The 22,280-nt window shown below is 49.6% G+C and overlaps 1 protein-coding gene across 1 annotated transcript; it reads right to left on the bottom strand.

The window, feature by feature from the left end:
* Window positions 1–427: 427 nt before the first annotated feature.
* NPFFR1 (neuropeptide FF receptor 1) lies at window positions 428–21,461 on the bottom strand. The gene is given in 5 exon segments (XM_060033485.1): window positions 428–632; window positions 634–1,293; window positions 4,529–4,628; window positions 11,181–11,549; window positions 21,092–21,461. Coding segments are annotated over 5 exon segments (1,704 nt in total).
* Between the last annotated feature and the right edge of the window lie 819 nt (window positions 21,462–22,280).

Genomic DNA, 22,280 nt, shown 5'->3' with positions numbered 1-22,280 from the left:
CCTTCTGGAGACAGCTGGAGATGGTCAAAACCATCAGGCACTGGAGGCACACAGACTCCTGCAGGGTTTCCAGCTGAGACTGGGCTAACCGCATCTCTTCTAGCCTCAGTTTCACGTCTTCAGAAGGGGGATGAAAAACCCCTATTGTGAAAGCGTTTTGAGAATTCAGTGAGATGATGCCGGTGGCTTCTACCACACAGAAGGGTTTTCGGGGAACAAGGCTCCTCTCCCCTTACCCTCCTTTGCCTCTGTCTGTGGGGGGAGGTGGCAAAGAAGATTCCACTAGCAACTAACTGCTCACTGCCTTGTATTTGAGAGGGAGGCACATGGTACCCTCTGCTAACACCACACCAGGCCGCTAGCATGCCTGGGTGTCACGTGTCCAGCCGGGGCCCTCGGGTTCAGGGGCCGGCCCTCCATGTCCCACTCAAACGCCCCAGGCTGGTATGGTGAGGGGTGTATGGGAAAAGCCGGGACCCTCGGCGGCCAAGCCAGGGGGGGCCACGTGGCCACTGTGCAGCTGGAGGCGGCCGGGCCTGGGGGCCCCGCTGCTCGAGCCCGACTCGGAGGTTAGGCCCGAGTCGCTGGGCTGCACCTCCACGAAGACCTGCGTGCGCAGGAGCCCGCTGGGACGCCTCCCGGTGGCTCCCCCACGGCGGCGGGCAGAGCTGGGCGCGGAAGGCGGCCTGGAAGCCGCGGCGGAAGTTCTCGTTGAAGTAGCCGTAGATGATGGGGTTGGCGCTGCTGTTGAAGAAGGCCAGCCAGTGGGCTAAGGGGAAGGCGTAGACGGTGACCAGGTGCAGCTGCGGCTCGCTCAGCTGCCCGTAGTCGATGAGCAGCAGCAGGGCCCAGAGAGGCAGCCAGGACAGCGTGAAGAACAGCGCCACCATGACCAGCATGTGCACCACCCGGGCCCTGCGCCGGGCGCCGCGGCCGCCCTCCCCGGCCGCCTCCTCGCCGGTGCGCGCGGGCCCCGGGGCCTTGCACAGCTTGCGGGCGATGCGCGCGTACATGACCACGATCAGCGCCAGCGGCGCCACGTAGATGTGCGAGAAGAGCACGGCCGTGTAGACCCTGCGCATGCCCTTCTCGGGCCAGGCCTCCCAGCACGAGTAGAGCGGGTAAGAGCGGTTGCGGGCGTCCACCATGAAGTGGTGCTCCTCGCGCGTGACGGTCAGCGTGACGGCCGAGGGGCACATGATGAGCAGGGCCAGGGCCCAGATGACCGCGATGGTGACCAGCGCCTTCCGCAGGGTCAGCTTCTCGCGGAAAGGGTGCACGATGCAGCGAAACCTGCGGCGACGGAGGAAAGAGAAGCGGGGGTCTGGGCGGGTCCCAGGGGTCCAGTGGCCCCACGGATGAGAGCCATCCCCGATTGAGGGCGGAGGGCTGGGAGCGGGGTAGGGGCACTCCACCTTCGACCTTGCACCTTAGGTGGCATCAAAGAAGGCTCAGATGTTAATTAAGTTCGTTTGCAAGCAAACTGGTTTCTCACCTGTTGGGGAGTCAGCTCCTCGGCTGAGTAGCCACGCAACAAAGGCAAAAGGAGGGTTTTACAAGAGCTGAATCCTGTTTGTGCACTTCGGGGGATAAACATTAGCTGGCAGGTGTAAGGTCGGATCTTAACAAAGGGCACCGCGAAACAGGAAAGCTTCAAGTGAGCTTTATTAGGGAGCGATCCAGGGCGAGGTTCACTGGTCCGAGAGAAAGGGGCCAGAGAAGTCGCACCCGGGCGAGGGTTGGGCAAGATTTTATAGGGGAAGAAGGGAAAGGGGTGTGGTGAATCTGGGAAGGCGCAGGGTATTCCTTATTTGGTGGTCTTTTCGGGTATCCTGGGGGGCCGTTAGTCCCGCCCCTCGAAAGGCGGGAAGGCTGGGCCGGGTGCAAAGTCCCCAGGTCAGCTTCTGGAACTGGGTGGTCCGGAGAGTTTCGGTCTGATGCAACCTGTGAATCTGATTGTGTTCCCCTGCCTCGGGCCAGTTGGCCTTACAGCCCGACATCTTTGGTGTAATGGGGCGGCGTTCTGATCTCTGGCTACTTCATGCTGAATGGGGGCGTCGAAAAGGGAGTCGGGCGACCAGAGGTCCAAGGCTTAGGGGAGACCAGTGGGGGGTTCTGTAGGAAGCAAGTTGTAAGGGCCGAGGAGCATTTGGTTTGTGGCCACCCGAGAGACTTCCTCCACGCGCCTGCGAAGGAACCTAAGAAAACAGGGAGCGAGCATGCTACAAAGAGGGTGCGGTCCGGGTTTGAAAGAGGGGTGTCAAAGAGTCTCTCTCTTGGTGGTTTGAAGGCTTCTATGACATGAGGGCAGGAATGGGATAGAAAACCCCCGGTGCCAGAGATGGGCAGGAGGGAAGCCGGGTTCAGGTGAGGGGAGAGATCAAGAGAAATAGCTGGGTTTTCAATGAACAGTAGGTGGAACTCCTGGATGCGGGAGGGGCCCAGGAGGGAGAGAGACTTGTGGCCTAGGAGGTCGACCAGCCGGTGGGAGGAAAACACGGTTAGTGAGTGGGTGGGCCAGAGTCAGTTTGAGTTTGTTTGGTCAGTTCAGCTGCTGCTGCTAGGGCCCAAAGGCATGGTTGCCATCCCCGAATGGTTGGGTCTAGCTGTTTGGAGAGGTAAGCCACGGGGCGGTAGGAAGGCCCTACAGGCTGGGCAAGGAGTCCAGTGGCTATTCACAGGTTGCAGAGCTATAAGTCCGCACATTCTGTCCTTGAGTAGGCCGATCGGGTAGGTGTATCAGAGAAAACAATTTTTAGCTGTTTATGGCTTCTCCAGAAAATCTTGGGGGTTCAGGTGTAGAGTCTACATGACAGGTTGTCCCTATGTCACCTTGGCCAGCGTCCTTCCAACAGTGCCTCCACAGAATTAGGACAGACCTGCACCATTTCCTCATTAGGATGTCTCAGCAGTGATTATTATTACACCCTTAATTTACATCTGAGGAAACTGGGATTCAGAGGTGATAAGTAACTGGCTCAAGGTCACACAGCTAGCAAGTAGCAAGGACCAGCCTTGAGCCCAGATTTGTGTTGCTCCGCTGTGCCGTATAAACCTGCAGCCGGAAACCCTCACTGTGCATTAGGCTCTCCTGAAGCATTTAAAAAAATACCTGTGCCCAGTTCTCCTGGTCGAGGATGCCAATCTGATTAGTCTAAGGAAGTCATGGGGCAGTTTAGGAGCTGAACCTAGACTAGAACACAGGCCTAGAGCTGACTCCCAGCCATGTTGCTCTTTCTACTTCAGCAAACTGTGTCCTGCTCTCCCGACTCCCCACCCTTTCCCCGGCCTGACAACACTTTCTACTTTCCCCACAGCCAATCTCAAGACTTGTTTTCTCAACCTACCTGACTCTGGCCTACTGGTCTCATAGCATCACATACTTAAGGAATTGCCAGAGAACAAATAATTCTTAAAGCACGTAGTACTGGCTGTAAGTGCAATAGCACTTAATGGATGGAGGGGAATCCTGGGGCAGACCAGGAAGGCTTCCTGGAGGAGACAGGAACTTGAAGAATAGTCCAAACACTACTGGGAGACACTGCACACTCACCTATCGTTAACGATGACAACAAAATGAAGGTCAGTGAAGGAGGACTTCCCCCACCACCAGTGGCCTTGCAGACAGGAACCCAGTTCTATCTCCCCAGCTGCCTACTTCACTGGGTCACAGAAGACTGGGTTTGATGAGGGCCAAAGTGGAGAGAGGATGAAGGCACTAGATTCTAGAAAGGGTGGAGCCAGTAGGTGCCCATGTTGGGAAGCAGACAAGGAGGAGGGTGTGGATGTAAGGAAGAAATAGAATAATATTAACAGCTGACATTTGGTCTCTGTGCCAGGTGGTGTGTATCAGCTTTACAAACAGAAGTTCACTGAAGCCTCCCAGCCACCCTGTAGGATATTTACCATTTTACAGATGAGAAGACTGAGACTCAGAGCAGTTAATTGACTTAACCAAGGTCATGCAGCTAGGCAGCCCTCCAGCTTACCTGCCTGCCTCCCTTGCCCTGGGGGAAGTGCCTGGAGTGAGCCCTTATTGAAAGGGCTCACTGAGAGGGAGGATGGAGAGGAGGACCTACTGCAGTTGGGTCAGATGTGTTGCCTGCAAAGAAAGCCTCCTTGGTCCCTGGCTCCATTCCATTAGCAGACCCATGCTTATCAGAGAATCTGATGGAATCTGAGGCGGAAAGACCAGAAGTAGCTGGACACAGTGGAGATGGGGAATCAGGGACCTGCAAGGAGGCCTGCTGCTCAGGAAACAAGGACTGCCCCCAAGCTCCTCTTAGGGCCCAGGAATCCCTCTTAAACCTCCTCAGGAGCTGCCTCCGGGCCTTCCAGAAGGAGGTGGCAGTGTCCTCTGCAGTCCCCCAAGTCTAGAAGGCAGCCAGCCCCACAACCCTTGCCTCTGTGGCTCAGGATTCAGCCCCACCGACCACAGAGCAGCCCCGGCCTCCTGGCAGGCCCAGAAGTGGAGACAGCAGCTTGGCCTAGTGCCAGGCCCGGGATAACCAGACAGGAACCTTCTCACCTTTCCACGGCAATGGCCACCAGTGTGAAAACAGAAGCTGACACGGACATGCCCTGCACCAAGCCGCTCATCTTGCATGTGGCGTTGTCGAAGGGCCACCCTGCAATGACAGAAGCCACCAGAGTGAGAGATGCCTCATTCGCAGAGAGCCAGAGACCTCCGGCCATCGGGGCCAGTCTCCTCTGGCTTGCATCTTTCCTCCATGTCCTGCCAGGTCATCATCCTGCCTCTGCTTACACACTTCCAGGAGTGAGGAACCGAGCAGCCAATACCACCGTGGACAGTCCTATTAGAGACAGTCTTTATACTGACCAGCGATTTCTCTCCATGAACTTTAGATCCATCCAGCCCTGCCTGGCTTTCTGCTCCCATAGCCCTGTTCCAGGTTCTAGGTCAGTGGTTCTCAGCCCTGGCTGCTCACTAGAATCAATGGAGAACTTGGAAAAGGACCAGTGCCCAGGCTCACACCAGACAGCCGTATTTTCCAAATCTACCCAGGAGATTTGAGTGGCAGTCAAAGTTGAGAACCACTAGGACAGATCAAGCCTGACTGTCAGGCAGGGGGAGGTATAAGCAGCTCTAGCCCCTCCTACCTGATGTCCTCACTCTGATCCCCAAGCTTCTGCTTTCTCATGAGATCTGGGTCCCACCTGCTCTCAGGACTAGTAGCCAGGTCCACATCTTGGCTACCTGAGGCCGTGTGTTGGTAACTGCTTAGTGTTTCTGCCCCTTTAGGCCTGGGGGCAGGGCGGGGGGGCCCACCTTGTTCTTGTCTGCTATGCCTGCAGACAGGAGTCATCTTCCAAGGCTGGGGTCTTCTTTCACCAGCGGCCTCCCCCATGTTGATTTTCTTCCTGCACACTTACTAGATGCCGAGCACTGGCTCACTCAATCCTCACAGCAGCCCCATTATTCTCTCCTTTTTACAGATGTGAAACTGAGGGGGAGACTAATCGACTTACAGTCTCTTTGTCCCTAAATCACTATGGATTAGTGGTGAGTTTGGTCTGGGTGCCAGGGAGTTTAAATGTCATGGAAAGTCAAGATCGCTGTAGACAGCAGCCTGATAGACATGAAAAAAATGTTCAAACCTCATTCATAATTTAAAAAATGCAAATGGTATTTGCTGTGGAGAAATAGGAGCTCTCAGACATCGGTGGTGGGAATGAAAACCGATACAGTCCTTCTGGAGGGGAACTAGGCGATGCCTAACCTCTGCACTTATCTTTTGACCTGACAATCTCACTCTATCCTGAATATACACCTCTGATGACACAAAATACATATGCACAGAGTTATTCATTGTAGCATTGTTGTAATTGCAAAATATCAGAAACAATCTAAATGCCCATATAAAGAAGTTGTTGAATAAACTATGGTACATCCACACAGAAGAGTATTATACAGCTGTAAAAAAGAATAAGGAAGAACTCTATGAACTGATATGAAGAGGTTTTCAAAATATACTGCTAAATGCAAAAAGCACAGTGCAAAGAGTATCTATAGTATATTACCCTTCATGTAAGAAAGAAGGGGATATAGGAAAATATACACTTATCTGCTTATTTGTACAAAGGAAGTATAGGAAGGTAGATCAGAAAATAATGAGATTGGCTACCTATACAGGGAGGCGGTAAGAATGAGGAAGAACGGGTAGTAGAGATGACAGAGGAGTGACCCTCCTCCGAGTATATCTTTTTGTATGGATCTGACTCCTTAGAATTATGGCAATGTTTCACATCTTCAAAAAATAAGTTAATTAACATCAGGATGTGGGGGAAACCCAAAGTGGGACACAAACAATAACAAATGAACCTAAATGCATTACAAATGAATAAAATAACCACACTGAAGGGGAATGGGGAAGCAAGAAACTAACCTCGGTAACTTTGGAAAACAGTATTTTGACCGTATACTATAAGATTACAAAAAGAACTATACACGTACACTACACTCTCATCAATAAATGTGTCTCTCACAAGGGTATGGGTTAGCAATACTGAATCTACCTTATGTGTATACCAAGATGGAACAAATAAGTAAATATATTGTGGATAAGTAGAGTTAGATTTCTCACTGTTAGAGAAAGAAGTTACAGGCGAGGAAAAGAGGAAAGTTAAAATGATCCCGTAATATTAGATTGGAATCAGAGGCATAATAGTTTCCAATATACATACAGATGGATAGATATAGAAATAAAGATGCACATGTTAAGTATGTGTGTGTTAGCACACATATATTTCCTGGCTCTGTCCCTCGAGAGGGCCTAGAAGCAATGAAACCCCAGTGCCAACGGTCACATCTAGTGCCGAGGTCTTGGTTTCTAAATGTCATTCTCCAATATAAGGAACCAGACCTTCTTAGAGAAATTGTTGATTGATTCCACGGCTGGAGCAGGGAACATACAAGGTGAGCCTGGAACTCTTTATGGTGCCAGAAAGTAAGGAGAGACTAAAAAAAGTCCATGGTGGCATGTCAAAAGGACACAGGAGCCAAATTGAAAGAGCTCCCAATAGTCAAAACTGGGGGCAATTTAAGCAACAAAATAATGGTAAAGCTGGGTTATAACCCATAGAGTAAAATAAATGTAGGGGGAATGATGTTAAGTAGAAGATCAACACTGAGGAAATATAACAGTAATAACTGTTGCAGGCAGGAACCATCCAATGGATGCTCTTAGTGAGTAAAAGGATAGTGAGAAACAAGGCATTTGCGTAGTCTCAAAGTATCTCCCTATGAGATACTTATTAATTATAAAGGGAAAAATGGTAGCTTTATAATGGAAAAATCTGGCAGACACCACATTAACAAAGTGATCAACATCAACACCACCATTAATACGTATTGATAGTGCGTGCCTTATCAGTATGTCTTCTGTAGTATTCTCATCAAATATGCATAAACTAAATCTAATTGTAAGAAAACATAAGGCAAACCCAAGTTTCTGGGGTTTCTGCAGAATAACTGATCAGTATTCTTCAAACACGTCAAGGTCAGGAAAGTCCAGAACCAAGGAACAGTCACAGGTTGGAGAAAACAAACGAACAAAAAACAGATACAATGTATGGCCCTCAGTTGGATCCTGGACTAGAAAAGGACTCCAGGGGACTCCTTTGTGGGGAAAGGAGTGAAATTCAAATAAAGTATGCAGATGAGTTAATAGTATTGTATCAATGCTAATTTCCAGGTTTCAATCATTATACTATGGTTATTTAGGATATTAACATTAAGGGCAGTTAGAATGGGCATCATCAGAAAATCTAACAAACAACAAATGCTGGAGAGGGTGTGGAGAAAAGGAAACCCTCATGCACTGTTGGTGGGAATGTAAATTGATACAGCCACTATGGAGAACAGTATGGAGGTTCCTTAAAAAACTAAAAATAGAACTACCATATGATCCAGCGATCCCACTACTGGGCATATACCCAGAGAAAGCCATAATTCAAAATGACACATGCACCCCAGGTCTTCCCTGGTGGAGCAGTGGTTAAGAATCCACCTGCTAATGCAGCGGACACGGGTTCAAGCCCTGGTCCGGGAAGATCCCACATGTCGGGGAGCAACTAAGCCCATGCGCCACAACTACTGAGCCTGCCCTCTAGAGCCCACGAGCCACAACTACTGAGCCCACATGCCACAACTACTGAAGCCTTCGTGCCTAGAGCCCGTACTCCTCAACAAGAGAAGCCACTGCAATGAGAAGCCCGCACACCACAAAGAAGAGTAGCCCCTGCTCACCGCAACTAGAGAAAACCGGTGTGAAGCAACGAAGACCCAACACAGCCAATAATTAATTAATTAATTATTTTTAAAAAGACACATGCACCCCAATGTTCATTGCAGCACTATTTACAATAGCCAGGTCATGGAAGCAACCTGTGTCCATCAACAGAGGAATGGATAAAGAAGATGTAGTACATATATACAATGGGATATTACTCAGCCATAAAAAGGAATGAAATTGGGTCATTTGTACAAACGTGGATGGACCTAGAGACTGTCATACAGAGTGAAGTAAGTCAGAAAGAGAAAAACAAATATCGTATATTAATGCATATACGTGGAATCTAGAAAAATGGTACAGATGAACCAGTTTGCAAGGCAGAAATAGAGACACAGATGTAGAAAACACAGGTATGGACACCAAGCAAGGAAAGCAGGGGGTGGGGGGCGGGTGGTGGGATGAATTGGAAGGTTGGGATTGACATATATACACTAATATGTATAAAATAGATAACTAATAAGAACCTGCTGTATAAAATATAAATAAAATAAATTTAAAAGAAATAAAAGCTTAATCTCCTCCAGAAAAAAGAAAATAATAATAACATTAAGGGAAGGTATGTGAAGAGTATACAGGAACACTCTACCATTTTTGCAACTTTTCAGTACATCTATCTAAAATTATTTCAAAATAGAAAGTAAAAGAAAGCAAAACAAAACACACCCAGATTCAAAAGGCTACATACTGTATGATTCCATTTATATAATATTCTTGCAAAGGCAAAACGATATTTTCTGTCCCTACAGGAAAACAGATCAATGGTGCCAGGGAGCAGAGGGAAGCAGCAACTACAAAGGAACAAGGGGGAGTTTTGGGGGACAATGAAGTTGTTCTATATCTTGATTGTAACTACATGACTGTATATGTTTGTCAAAACTTGTGGAACTGTACACTAAAAAGGGTGGGGTTTTTGTATGTTAAATTATACCTTAACAAAATATTTAAATGTAAAACATGCACACATGTACGATGCACATTTTGTAAGAATGCATGCAAATCACAAACATTACATTTAATAGAATGTTTGCCTGTCAGTGGGGGAGGGGGTTTGGAGTGGGGTAAGGGTACAGAAGGGAATGAATAAAGATACACAAGGGGCTTCCCAACACAGTGAAGTCACATAGTGCCAGGAACAGTGGATGCGAATAATTCAACTCTCTGCACCTGAATTCAAAAAAACAGAAACAAAGACAAAGAAAGAAAAGCTATGTGAAGTTTTCTTTTCTTGCAGAAGATTCTATTAGAAACAACGTAAATACCCATCAAAAAGAGATTGGTTAAATAAATTGTAGTACATCTATACAATGGAATTCTAAACAGTTGTAAAAAAAGAATAAAAACCTCTTTCATTTATTAGTATGGAGTAACTTACTCTATGTAAGTTAATTTTAACGAATCCTATTTACAAATTACATTTTTAAGCAGGGAAAAAGTAAAGGTGCAGAACTGACTGGTTAGAAAGTTAGCATTTCCTTAATTTGCTTGTACTTATATAAAATATTTTTGGAAAGTGCTTGTACTTACACAAAGTATTTTGGGGAAGACATACAAGACACGGGCAGCATCGGTTCCCTCCCAGGAGAGAGCTGGAAGGCCAGAGCACAGAAGTGGAAGGAGCACTTTTCACTGGATACCTTTTGTTAGCTTTTGACCATTGAACCATGTGAATGTGTTGTCAATTTAAACAATTTTTTAAATCTACACATGTGAAAAGGACCGGCAGACACCACCTTAACCCACTAGTGACCTCACCATATCATTGTTAACTGGTGTGTGTGTGCGTGCGTGCGCCTGTATGTGTGTGCACCTCTGCACGTGTGTGCATGCATGCATATGTTTGCCTATGTGTTTTGGGAAGAAGGATGCAGTTTCTGTTCAGCAGCCCTGAAAGAACCTGGGATTCAGCTGTGATTAAAGATCCCACCAGGCACAGCCGGTACAGCCGACGGGAAGCTGGCAGCCCCGGCTCCACTTTCTGGGTCCTGGAACCTACAGAAACATAGGCTGCTAGTCCCCCAGCCTCAAGTCCGCTAAGTCACTCCATATGGGGCTGTCCATTTGAATCCTGAGTTCCTGGGAGCTCTGAGCTCAGAACCTGCAGGCACAGACCTCTAGGGGTCTCCACAGCTCTGGAAACTAGTCCTTCCCACCAGTTAGTCTGTGGAGGCTTATTCTGAAGTAAGAAAGGCAAATCACAGGAGAGAGAATAGATGACGGTAGGATCCTTCTGCTATTTGCAGGATGATAGGCAGGAATTTAGCGGTCGGCTGGTCTAGTTCTGCTTGGATCCCTTCTACAAAATCCCTGCTAAACAGCCAGCCAGTCCCTACTTAGACACTCCCAGTGACAGGGAGCACAATACCTGTACGAGAGAACACTCTTTCGTTGGAAAACAACTCAAATAAGTTTTTAGGTCCTATTCAGAGGAAACCTGCCTCCCTCCAGCTTCTTCCCGCTGGCTCTAGTTCTGCCCAAGGGAGCTACCTGGGAGAGTAGGATTGAACAGTGTAGTGGTTAGAAATATAGATGTGTGAATGTGGGACTTGACGCTTAGCTGTGTAAACTACAGACCTGCCCCTTAATCACTCTGCGCATCCGTTTTCTCATCCATACATTGGGGGTAACGATAACGCATACTTCATTGGGTTGTCGTGAGGATTAGTTAAGATCATGCAGGAAGAGTAAATCACACAATGCCTGGAACATAGAAAATGATTAACTCATTACATCTGTTATTTCTAGTCGAATCCCTCAGCCACAAGGCTGTCCTGAGATTTTGAGACAATGGCATCTCGGCCAAGAGACCAGGCCAGCCATGATTTCAGGGGTAGGGGTACTCCTGCTGCCTCTAGTGCTTCCACTCACCAGTGATGAGGTTGTCCACGAGGGTGGTGGGCATGCAGAAAATGCCCACCAGCAGGTCGCTGACGGCCAGGTTGAGGATAAACATGTTGGTGACGGTGCACATGTGCCGGTTCTTGAGCACAATGAAGCAGACCAGGGTGTTGCCCACCATGCAGAGGAGGAAGATGAGCGCGTAGGCCACAATGAACACGGCAGCCACCAGGGAGGAGTGCTGGTAGTAGGAGGAGAAGGTGAGGTTTGCAGTAGTGTTGGCCTCGGCATCACTCCCATTCTGGCATGGGGGCCGGCTGCTGTTGGAAGGCTGGGAGGGCTTCCCTAGGAGCAAAGGAGCACACGGGTCAGGACCCCAGGCGAAGAAGAGATGACTCACTTCTCACCGCTGGTGAGATCCTTCTGCGCTCCAAACCCTGCCCCTGCCCTAATACCCAGATCATGTACTCAACTCCAACTGCAATTGGATGCACTGACGCAAGACTTCTACCCCACAGCCACTCAAACCCTGATCTCACACCTCCCACCCCGTCTTGTCCACCACTCACCTCATTTCCCAATGTTGGCTCTTCTCCATTTGCAGACAATCCCCCTCTGCCCCATCTAGCCTCCATCCTTCTCAGCCCTGCTCTCTGCCCCAGAGGCTGACTTCTCAGGACTACATTACATCAGGACTGTAGGACCCAAGTTCCCTTGCGCTCTGGGCTGTTTGCTTGTTTGTTTGTTTACTGGTGTATAGTTGATTTACAAGGTTGTGTTAGTTTCTGCTGTACAGCAAAGGGAGTCAGTTATACGTATACATATATCCACTCTTTTTTAGATTCTATTCCCTGCCCTCTGGTTTTTGACTGGGTTCAGCCAATGGGAGGCACTGAAGGAGCTTGAAGGAATGGAGGAGAGAGAAGTCAGGGTATTCATCTCCTGACTCCGTCCCTGCCTGGCCCAGGTCTCCTGTGGGGCTGTCTTTATGGGCACAGCTCCTGCTGGGTGACTCCTCTCCCATGGCTCCAGCTCTCGCAGAGCCACAGTGACACCGTTCCCTCTCTGCACTGACCGCTTCCTGTGACTGCCAGTTGCTGGGTGAGTCACCATCCCATGCTGGTTCTCCTGCCTTCCACTACCCACTGTAAAGTCTCTCTATTAAACTCTCTTCTGTTAAATCCTTTCTGAGTGCACCACTTGTTTTCTTCTGGGATCCTAACTATTAGACCCTCAAAATCTTTGCTATCCCTCATCATCATGTCCACAGAACTTTAGTTGGGGAAGGCAAGAAGGCCATAGAGGGAGAGAGAGCGAAAGGGGACTCTGAACCAGGGCTGAGGATCAAAGAAAGCACACGTTAAATTCTCCGGAAGACCATCCGAAGCCAAGGCCACCACCCATCCTTTACCTCCTCCCATGGCGGTATCAGCTGCCTCATTTGCACAGCATTTAACAAAGCGCTTCCGTGTCTATTATTTGATCTAACCCTCCCCGTTACCCCGTGAGGTAAACAGGTTAGGTATTAGCCCCATTTGAAATGGGAGAACTGGGATCAGAGGGGTTCCCAGACTCGCTCAAGGGGACACAGGAGTCTGCAACAGAGTTGGCCCTGCTCCGTGTGTCTCTAATTCATCCCAGGCTTCAGTGTGTGTCTCTCTAGACACGTATGGAAGGGAGCGGCTGAGTGTCCAACCACAGCTCTTCTGGGAAGTCCCTAGTTATGGTGACTCATGATGTCGTCTTGTAAACTCTCCTCCTGCCTTCCTCTGGGACTGAATGTGGCCTGTTCCAGGAGATGAGGAGTCTTTAGGGGAATCTTCTGTTGCATCCAGAGCTCAGCCACTGGCCTGGAGGACGGCCAGAGGCTTGGGACCTGGAGGCTAGAAAGACCCTGGGGGAGCACAGGCCGATGACCTGGCACAGTGGGGACAACAGGGACCAGCAGGTGCAGCGGGGCACTCAGGAGGGGGGTGGAGGGACTGCCGGTGGAGGGGGAGAAGCTGGAAGTTTTGGGTGCACAGTGAGAAGAGGAAATGATATTCCCCTGCTTAGGCCCTCCAGGTGCAGCCAGTTGTACCCAAACATCTTTATTTTAATATGTCAAACATGTACAAGAGAGAATGTAATAGTGAATATATACAAGAGTATATAGTTTAATGAACCATGACAAGAGAGAAGAGTATAAAGAACGCCCATGTATACATCATCCGCCTTCAACAATTACCAGCTCAAGGCCAATTCTGTTTCATCCATACCCACACCTCTCTTTGGATTATTCTGGGGCACAATCACATCACTTCCTTTCATTCATAAATATTTCAGATTGTATCTCTAAAAATTAGGACTCAAGAAAAATCCATAACCCAGTATCATTATCACACCTAACAAAATTAACCATTATGTCACAGTATTATCAGTTATCCAGCATTCAAAATTCCCTCATTGTTACAGAATTTTTTAAATAATTGGTTTGTTTGAGTGAGGATCCGAACAAGGTTTCTGTTTCTATTCCATATTATGTGGTGAACCACCCCAAAATCTCGTGACATGGCACTGTGGCTTAGGAATCTGAGTGGCCCTTCTGCAGGTCTCTCATGGGATCACTCATGCAGCTGTGGTCATCTGATGGCTCAGCTGGGGCTGGCAGGTCCAAGATAACCTCCCTCACAAGGCTGGTGGTTGGTGCTATGGTGTCTTAGTTCCCCTCCATGTGGCCTCTCATCTTCCAAGAGGCTAGACTGGGCTTTTTTTTTTTTTTTTTTTTTTTTTTTTTTTTTGTGATACGCGGGCCTCTCACTGTTGTGGCCTCTCCCATTGCGGAGCACAGGCTCCGGACGTGCAGGCTCAGCAGCCATGGCTCACGGGCCCAGGTGCTCCACGGCATGTGGGATCTTCCCGGACCAGGGCACGAACCCGTATCCCCTGCATCGGCAGGCGGACTCTCAACCACTGCGCCACCAGGGAAGCCCTAGGTGGTCTCTTTCTTAACGCTAAGGTTGATCAGTGGGCTTAGCTGATGTCAGCCTGATCCCTCCACTGTCAAGTTCCCCATTAGCTTTTCACCAATGTTTTCAGCAGGAGCCACTAACAATTATTGCCTAGACTCCTCATTGCATCTCGAATACAATCCAAACTCTTTACTGCATGGTCTGATTCCTATTGTCATCACTGGCCTCCCCCCCTGCTACTCTCCCCTTTGCCCTTTGTGCTCTGGTCACCTCGTGATGCCCCCAACACATTCTTGCTCTTTCCAATCTCAACGCCTTTATCTCTTTCGATTCCCTCTGCCTCTTCCCCTCCTTTAGCTGTCAATTAAACATTGTCTTCTCGGAGAAGCCTGTACCCGATTACTCTATTTAATTTAGGTGCCCCATTATTATCTCTCACAGCATCCTGCTTATTTTCTTCAATCTGCCGATATTTTATTTGTTTCCAGGTTTATTGGTTTTTTCCTCCACCTTTGAAAGTCAGGTCCTGGAGAGCAGGGGATCTTCACTCTTTCGTTGGTGGTCATATCCCCAGCATCTCGTCAGGGCCTGACAACTGTAAATGCTTTACTAAATGGTTGTTGAATGGATAAATATTTGTATGAGGAGAAAAAGGAAGGAAAGACAAATCCTGACATCAGGTGACAGGGTCCTGCTCAAGGCTGGCATTTCTGGTGTTGGAAGGCCTTCTCCAGGGTCCTCTGGAAAGAACCCCCCATCACAGAGTCTGCTGGGAGCCTCCCTAGATAGCTCACCCTTGATGAGCCTCAAAATCAACCCGCATGACTTGGGGAAATCTGTGGGTGTGGATGGGTAGAGGGAATTGCCAGAACCTGCCCAGCTAAACTCTAGTCTGCCTGTTTCCCCCATTGCCTTTCATTTGGCCCTGAGAAGTCTGGGAGCAACCCTGCCCATCCCTGGACCCTGAGCCTGAGCATCAGTCTCTATACTTAGGCCAGTTTCTGGCATTTATTCTCAAGGAGGAAAAACTGCTTCCTATTCCTGGCAACTCCCCTGGCCTGTGGTGAGATGGGTTGGAGGCAGGCAGGCCTCCCACCCGACCTGGGCCCCAAGCCAGCAGCCGGAGACCTCATTAACAACTGGCCTCGTCCTTCCTGGGATCTGCCTGGTGCCTTTGTGGATACACTACATACAGCCTGTGAAAATTTCATCCGCTGAACCCAATTGAGCCATTCCTCTACTCGGGGAGCTTCCTGGAGGTCTCAGGGTATAATAATGGTTATCTCCGGGGCATTCTGATGATCTCAGAGACCAAGCTGTGAGCCACTGAAAGTTTGGGGCCAGAGAGAAGATGGGGGTGCACTGGTTCTCAGTGTGTGGTCCCCTGCCAGCAGCATCAGCTTCGCCAGGAACTTGCTAGAAATGCAGATTCTCAGGAATCACCCCCGATCTAGGGAACCAGAAACCAGGTATCTCTGTTTTAACGCATCCTCCAGGTGATTCTGATGGACACTCCAGTCTGGGAACCACAGATAAAGGAGTTGGACCAAATACCCTGAAGGTAGTGGATGCACACAGACTGGGAAATCCCGGCTCTCCTTCCTGGTGACTTCAGGCAATAGATGGAATATCTGTGTCCCCTCAAAATTCATATGCTATAACCTTTTCCCCAGTGTGATGGTATTTGGAAGTAGGGCCTTTGGGAGGTATAGTTGACCCTTGAACAACACATGGGGTGGTTAGGGGCTCGGACCCCTGTGCAGTCGAAAATCCGAATAGAACTTTACAGTCGGCCCTCCGTATCTGTGGGTCCACATCCACGGATTCAACGAGCCACAGATCGTTCAGTACTGTAGTACACATCTACCAAAAAACAATATCTGGGTATAAGTGGACCAGCGCAGTTCAGACCCGTGTTTTTCAAGGGTCAACTGTAATTAGGTCATGAGGGAAAGCTCTCATGAATGGGATTAGTGCCTTTATAAAAGAGATCTCAGAGAGTTCCCTTGCCCCTTCCACCACCTAAGGACACAGGGAGCCCGTGTGTGAACTAAGAAGCGGGTTCTCACCAGACACTGGATTGGCCCCTTGATCTTGGACTTCCCAACCGCCAGAACGGTAAGAAGTAAATTTCAGTTGTTTATAAACCACCCAGTCTATGGTATTTTGTTATAGCAGCGCAAGCTGACTAAGACATCGCCTCATCTATGTGGGAACTTATTGTTCTCATCTTTAAAGTGGAAACACACAATTCCTGGCTATGACCTCGGGTAAGTCATCACCCCTCTGGAAACCAAAGTCTTCACTGGCAAAATGGAGATAAGCTCACACTTACTGAAAAGAGTGAGATAACGTAAGAAGAGAACTCGGCGAAATATGGGACACATGGCACTCAATACGTGTTAGCCCAGCAGCAGCCCTACTGACAGCATTAAACTGCACAATGAATCTGAGCATGATATTTTTATAATACTTTTAGTGTGGGCCTCCCTGCAGAGCCTGAAAGATAAATCAACACCAAAATGAAGTTCCTGAGCACAGAATCCGTCTGGGTACGCCTCTGAGTTCACAGCTCTCCCACTAATACCTTCATCGTTATAGCCACCTGCTTGTCTGTCCCGGTACCACCACCTAGGAGCTCAGCCCCAGACTAGAGACCTGGGTTCACCATTCAGCACCCACTTCCCAAAAGCCTCCTGGGTGAACACAGCCTGGGCCATGAGCCACTGGGGACCCACAGAAGAACACAACACAACACAGTACAAATGACTAATGAACACATGAGACAAAGAAGTTCTTTTGTAATCAGAGAAATGCAATTTTAAAAGAACACAGGGGTAAGCTTTCCATCAATCAGATTCACAGAGAGGAAAAGCGCTCAGTGACGCCAGAGGGTGGCTGTGCACTGTGGGGCGTTGGAGAGACACACATCCGCTCAGCCTTTGCAACTGGGGCACATCCATTCAGCACCCTGACACCAGACTCACACCCGGAGCCAGGCGTTCCACTTCTAGGGATTCACCTAAGGAATAGAACAAGTTCTGATGGTGTGAGGGAAAATACTGGCCAAGGTTGAAATGCTTACAAAATAGTATGTACACGCATTATAAACTGTATTGCGTATAAAAGTGTGTGTGTGTCATTCCAAACAAATGACGAAAAATAAACAAAAAAACGTTAACAGTGTATATTCACAGCGGGTGTTTTAAGCGACTCTTATTTTCCTTTTCACTAAACTGAGTTTTAACCATTCTAATCAGTAGGAAACTGATAAATATGATTAAAATACTCACTACTTCAGTGGTTCTCAACTCTGACAGTGTCTCTGGCAGCATTTCTGGGGGCACGGAAAAGCAGAACCCACCTGGACTTCCAAGAAGCTTCTGTGTCCTGTGCTGGAGGGACACCAGCTAGCTTGCTCCTCTCCCCTCCTCTCTCCAGTGACCTTCCCCCGCATGGGCCACTTCCCCACAAGTCACCCATCACCAGGCAGTGTGAGCAGACATCCTCCCAGCCTCTGGCCTCCCTCAGCCACGGAGCTCCCAGGCCGGGCAGGCAGCTGTGGAGGCTTCCAGGGGCTCTGAGGACGCCGCTAGACTGGGGCTGGGCTGGGAGTGGGGTGGGGACTGCTGTCCTCTGCTGTCTCACTGCACAGCATACCACGCAGCCCAGGCCCAGGGTGGAAGGCCTGAGGGGGACTACTGCCCACTGACCCCAGCAGCTCTGCAGGAGGCTGGGCAGACTGCGGTGTCTGTCTGCAAGCCCTCAGAGACCACCCAGATCCTATTTTGGGGCCAGCCACCCAAGAATACCTCCTTCTGCCCTCCAGTCAGTAATCCGGCCAGTCCATGACCCTTTGCTCAATGAGACCTGGTAAGCACACAGCTTCTAGGCCAACTCTGAGGGACAGAAGGTTCTTCCTGTTGTTGAGTTGAGTTGTCTTACTGTAACTTGTCCCCACCTGCCCCAGTTCTGCTCCCTGAAGCCACACAGAACAAGAATGGGCACCTGTCCCCAAGGTCATCCCCCTCTCCCTGCCATTTTTCCCACCCTGAACATCTCAGTGTCTCTTCAGCAAGCAGGATTCTAGACCTATCTCACTGTCAATCCATTTTGATCTCCCCAGAAACTTTCCTCAAGGTTACAAACCAGATCTCCCCTATTTGAAATGTATGCAATTGATTTTGGGGGGGACCTAAATTCAGGACTTTGCATTTCACTTCCATTTACATTTCACTTTCTTGGTTTTGATCCAGCATTCCAGAATGTTCAGATACCCTTCATTTAAATCTTGAACTGTTGCCATGTGGGTGTCATGGCTCTTATCCACAGATTTGATGAGCATGCCTTTTATTTTCCCTCTAAATTACTTAACGTCATGTCAAGGTCAGAGTCCGAGGGACCTCTAAGCTGCATTAAAGTCTTAATGAAAGCCCCGCCATCAGTCCTCCAGCCCCCTTCCCGCAACCCTCCATCAGTTCACAGGGCTCTCATGAGAGAACTTGGCAGGGTCCTGCTGAAATCTCGTAATTCATCTTTCTACCTCTTGGAAACCCAGTCTGAAAGAGGAAATGTGGTAGGTTTAGCCTGATCTGTTCTTGGTGAGCACTAATATGTTCCTAATGACCACTACATCATTTTCTTTCTTTTTGAAAAAGATTGTTTTGTTTTTATAAAAAAACAATGTGCTTTCTATAAAGCAGTTCGGAGCACGACAAAAGAAGAGAGTAAAATAAACATCCCTGAAATTTCACACCCAGAGATGACCCTCGTGGCCGACGCGTTTGTGATGCTCCCAGACACATCCCAAAGATTCTGGCCGGGTGGACAGTTCCCTGCACTTCCAGTGCCTCAACAAGCCTGCACCAGGGCTCTCTCTGGTTTGCTTTCTTTGAAGCCACCAACGGGAACAACCTAGACGTGTGGGAGTACAGCTAGGGGAGAGGAACAAACAGCAGTCGGCTCCCCGTCTTGCGTGGCGAAAATCTCAGGTGCATTCTGCACTTTTCTCAGAAGGTGACCAGAGAGAGAGAACCCTACTGGCCCATAGCTGAACCCAGCTCGTCCACATGCCTGGTTCTGGTTCTTGCCTTTTCTCCCTTTCCCATCTTACTCTCCTGACCTCTGCTTCCAGGCATAAGCTCTCTTAGGGTGTGCTCTCAGAAGCAGGAGCCCCCAAAGATGTTAATGACCATCTCTTTGCACATACTTTACATATACATCCAATAATAAGCCTATGTAATTTTGCATAAAGGGGATCATACTAAACATGTGTTCTAAAACCTGCTTTTTAAAAAATTACTCACAGTAGGCAGTAAACATATTTTCGTGCCACTAAATGAAATCCTAAACACAGTTCTTAATGTCTATACAGCATGCCGTTGCAGGTGTTCTCATTGTTTAATTTACTTAATTTATGGACATCTGGATGACTCCCGATTTTGCAGTGTGATGAGAATGCTTGGGCACATATCTTTGCAAGCGTACAGGATGGCAGCCTTTGAAGAAAATTCTTAGATGTGGGATTGCTTTATTGTCTCCTAAGTGTTCACTGTATGTTGGATCATTTATTCTGGAATTATAATAGAGGTCAATATCAATCTGAGCAGTTTAGGGTTTTTTTAAATCTACCTTTCCTTCCTTTCTGAAAATCAGGACATTTGCCCATCTTCAGTTTTCTGGCACTTCCTTCATTCCCTGTCATTTCCTCTAAGGCAATAATTACATCTGCAAATGGCTCCAGGTCCCTGGGATGTCATTTGTCTGGGCTTGGATTGTATGTGGCTTGACGCCTTATCCAATCACCTATCTTGGGCTTCAATTTCCTCCTTCCACCATTTGAAGTAAAATTGCCTGTGCCCTGCGCTGGCTGCTCTCCCTGGTGCGTAAAGGTTACGGGCACCACATGCCCAAGCCCCGAGCAGGTTCATTTGCTATCCTTACGTAGACTTTGAAAGCTCTTTGCTCTGTCTTCACCAGTTTTCCTTGGCTTCCGTTCACTGACACTTCGGTTCTGCATTTCTCATTGTACCTTGTGTGTGTGCACTTTTCAACCCTAACTCACTGGAAAGCTACAACTGCAGCTGCACACGATGTTCTGTAAAACTCCCTTTTCTCTCTTGCCAGCAGTGTTTGCAATGCCTTGCTTGGCATTTCTGGGTTTTATTACCTCCTGGAGCAGCCTTCTTTTACAGGTATGATTTTGTTCAACACACCTTGTCTTATTTTACCCTCACAGCCACTCTGTGAAGCCAGCTGAATGTAAGTTTCTCCATTCAAGAGATGGGTAACCAGTAGCACGGAGAGGTTTAGGCAAAACCCCAAAGACACCCAGCAAGCCAGTGGACCAGCCCTCAGTCCTCCAGTTTCTTTGTCCAAATATGGTTTCCCTTCCTACACTGGCTGAGAGGGGCGTCTGGACCCCCACCTGGTAAGGCTGGAGGAAGCAGCCTTATGCCGGGGGTCCCTATCCCTTAAAGTCCTGGAGGTCAGGTCCATAGTTCCCTCTCCTTTCTCCCAGGGAGGGAAATTCTGCATTGAGATCTTGTGTAGAATTCCATCTCTGTGACTTTCCCTGCTGGAAGGGATGGCAATTACTCTAAAGCTAATAGGTAAGCTGTCCTCAGCCGGTTTCAAAGGATCCCCTGCCCATGCAGGAGGGAGCGTCCTATGCACACAGGGACAGAGGCTTCCAGGTCTTTTACCCCCTCCCTCTCTCTCTCAGTTTCTCACACATATTCACGCACACACACTACGGAGCCCTCTAGGTCTTTCTCTCTCTCCCTCTCTCAGCGTGTGTCTGTCTGTCACACACACACATACACACAATGTCACAGTGTTGGGCTCTGGACAGCCCCCGATGAGACCCCCCAGTCCCTTTCCTGTCTCTTGGCTCACTGCTCCTTAGTCGGTACCCACCCACCCCCAGTCCCAGCCCCGGGGTCACTCACCCTCCATGTTGCCCACTCCGGCCCGCTCTGGGACAGTCACCAACGGAGGGAGGCAGCAGGCCCCTGTGAGCCTGCAGGGGACAGCGGGTCTCCGGCGCTGGGCTGCTGGCACGCGCCCCTGCCTCTGCGCTTGGCGGTTCTGGTCCAGGGCCCGGCGGAAGCGCACGGAGGGGCGTGCGCTCGCAGGCCCCAGCCCTGCGCGGGGTCTCGCTCCCCTTGCCGCCCGGAGGCGGCCGGGCAGCGGCCGGGGCTGAAGGCTCCCGAGCAGCGCAGCTACCCTCCCGGCTCTGCTGCCCGCGGCCCGTTGCCCGCTGCCCGCCCTCCCCGTCCAGAGGGAGGGGGCTCGCGCCGCGCCGTCGCCATGGCACCCGGCACACGTTTGCCTGAGCAGCGCCCCCTGCCCGCAGCATCCGTCCGAGCCTGGGCCTCCCGGGTCGCCTCCCAGCTGTGACTCCCTCCGCAGGGACGGAGCACCCCTCCAAAGTAGAGGACAACCCACTGACCGCTGCAGCCCTGGCCGCGACATCCGATAACTCTGTGTCCCTCTCCCCGTGACTCCCATCCCAGCGCCACTCTTCATCCCCGTCTCACCCCAGCCTGACCCCCAGCCACCCAGTCTGGTGTCCAGGACCCCGAGGCCCTCCTGAGAAGGGGATGGAGGCAGCTGTGATACACAGGAGGGCAAGGAGAGCAGGGACAATGTGTCAGTAGATGACCACTGACTCTGGAATTAACTGGCCAGGGGCTCACCAGATGTCTACCCTTGGGCAAGTGTCTTACCTGCACCTGAGCCTCAGTTTCTGCATTTGTGAAATGCCTTTTAGGGAAGTAAATGAGAGGACGTCAAAGTTTCTGCCCAGCATGTAGTAGATGCCCAACAAATGGTCCGTTGAGCTGGGTAGGAGGCCATCTCCCTCCCACCATTCCAACCCCTGTCAGGCACCACCATAGACTTTTGTCATATGAATGATGATCCCAGGTTCCAGGCAGATGGAAGAGAGTGAACGTCCCATTCTTCCCATTATTGGGGATTAGGGGTTTATTCTGGGGGTCTCTGGGCAAACGGTTCCCACCAGGCTTCTTCCTAGTCTCCCTTCTCCCTCTAGCCTGTCCTCTACCCCAGATGGCTGGCAGAGTCTCAGGACTGGAAGGGCCTTAGAGGTCACTGAGTGTAACCCTGACCTGAGCAGGTGTCCGCATCCTAATGCCCAGCAGTGGGTTCTCTGCCT

This window comes from Delphinus delphis, chromosome 16 (genome assembly GCF_949987515.2).
Source record: "Delphinus delphis chromosome 16, mDelDel1.2, whole genome shotgun sequence".
NCBI lineage: Eukaryota > Metazoa > Chordata > Mammalia > Artiodactyla > Delphinidae > Delphinus > Delphinus delphis.
The sequence above is the reverse complement of the archived record's forward strand: the minus strand, read 5'-3'. Positions and strand labels throughout refer to the sequence as shown.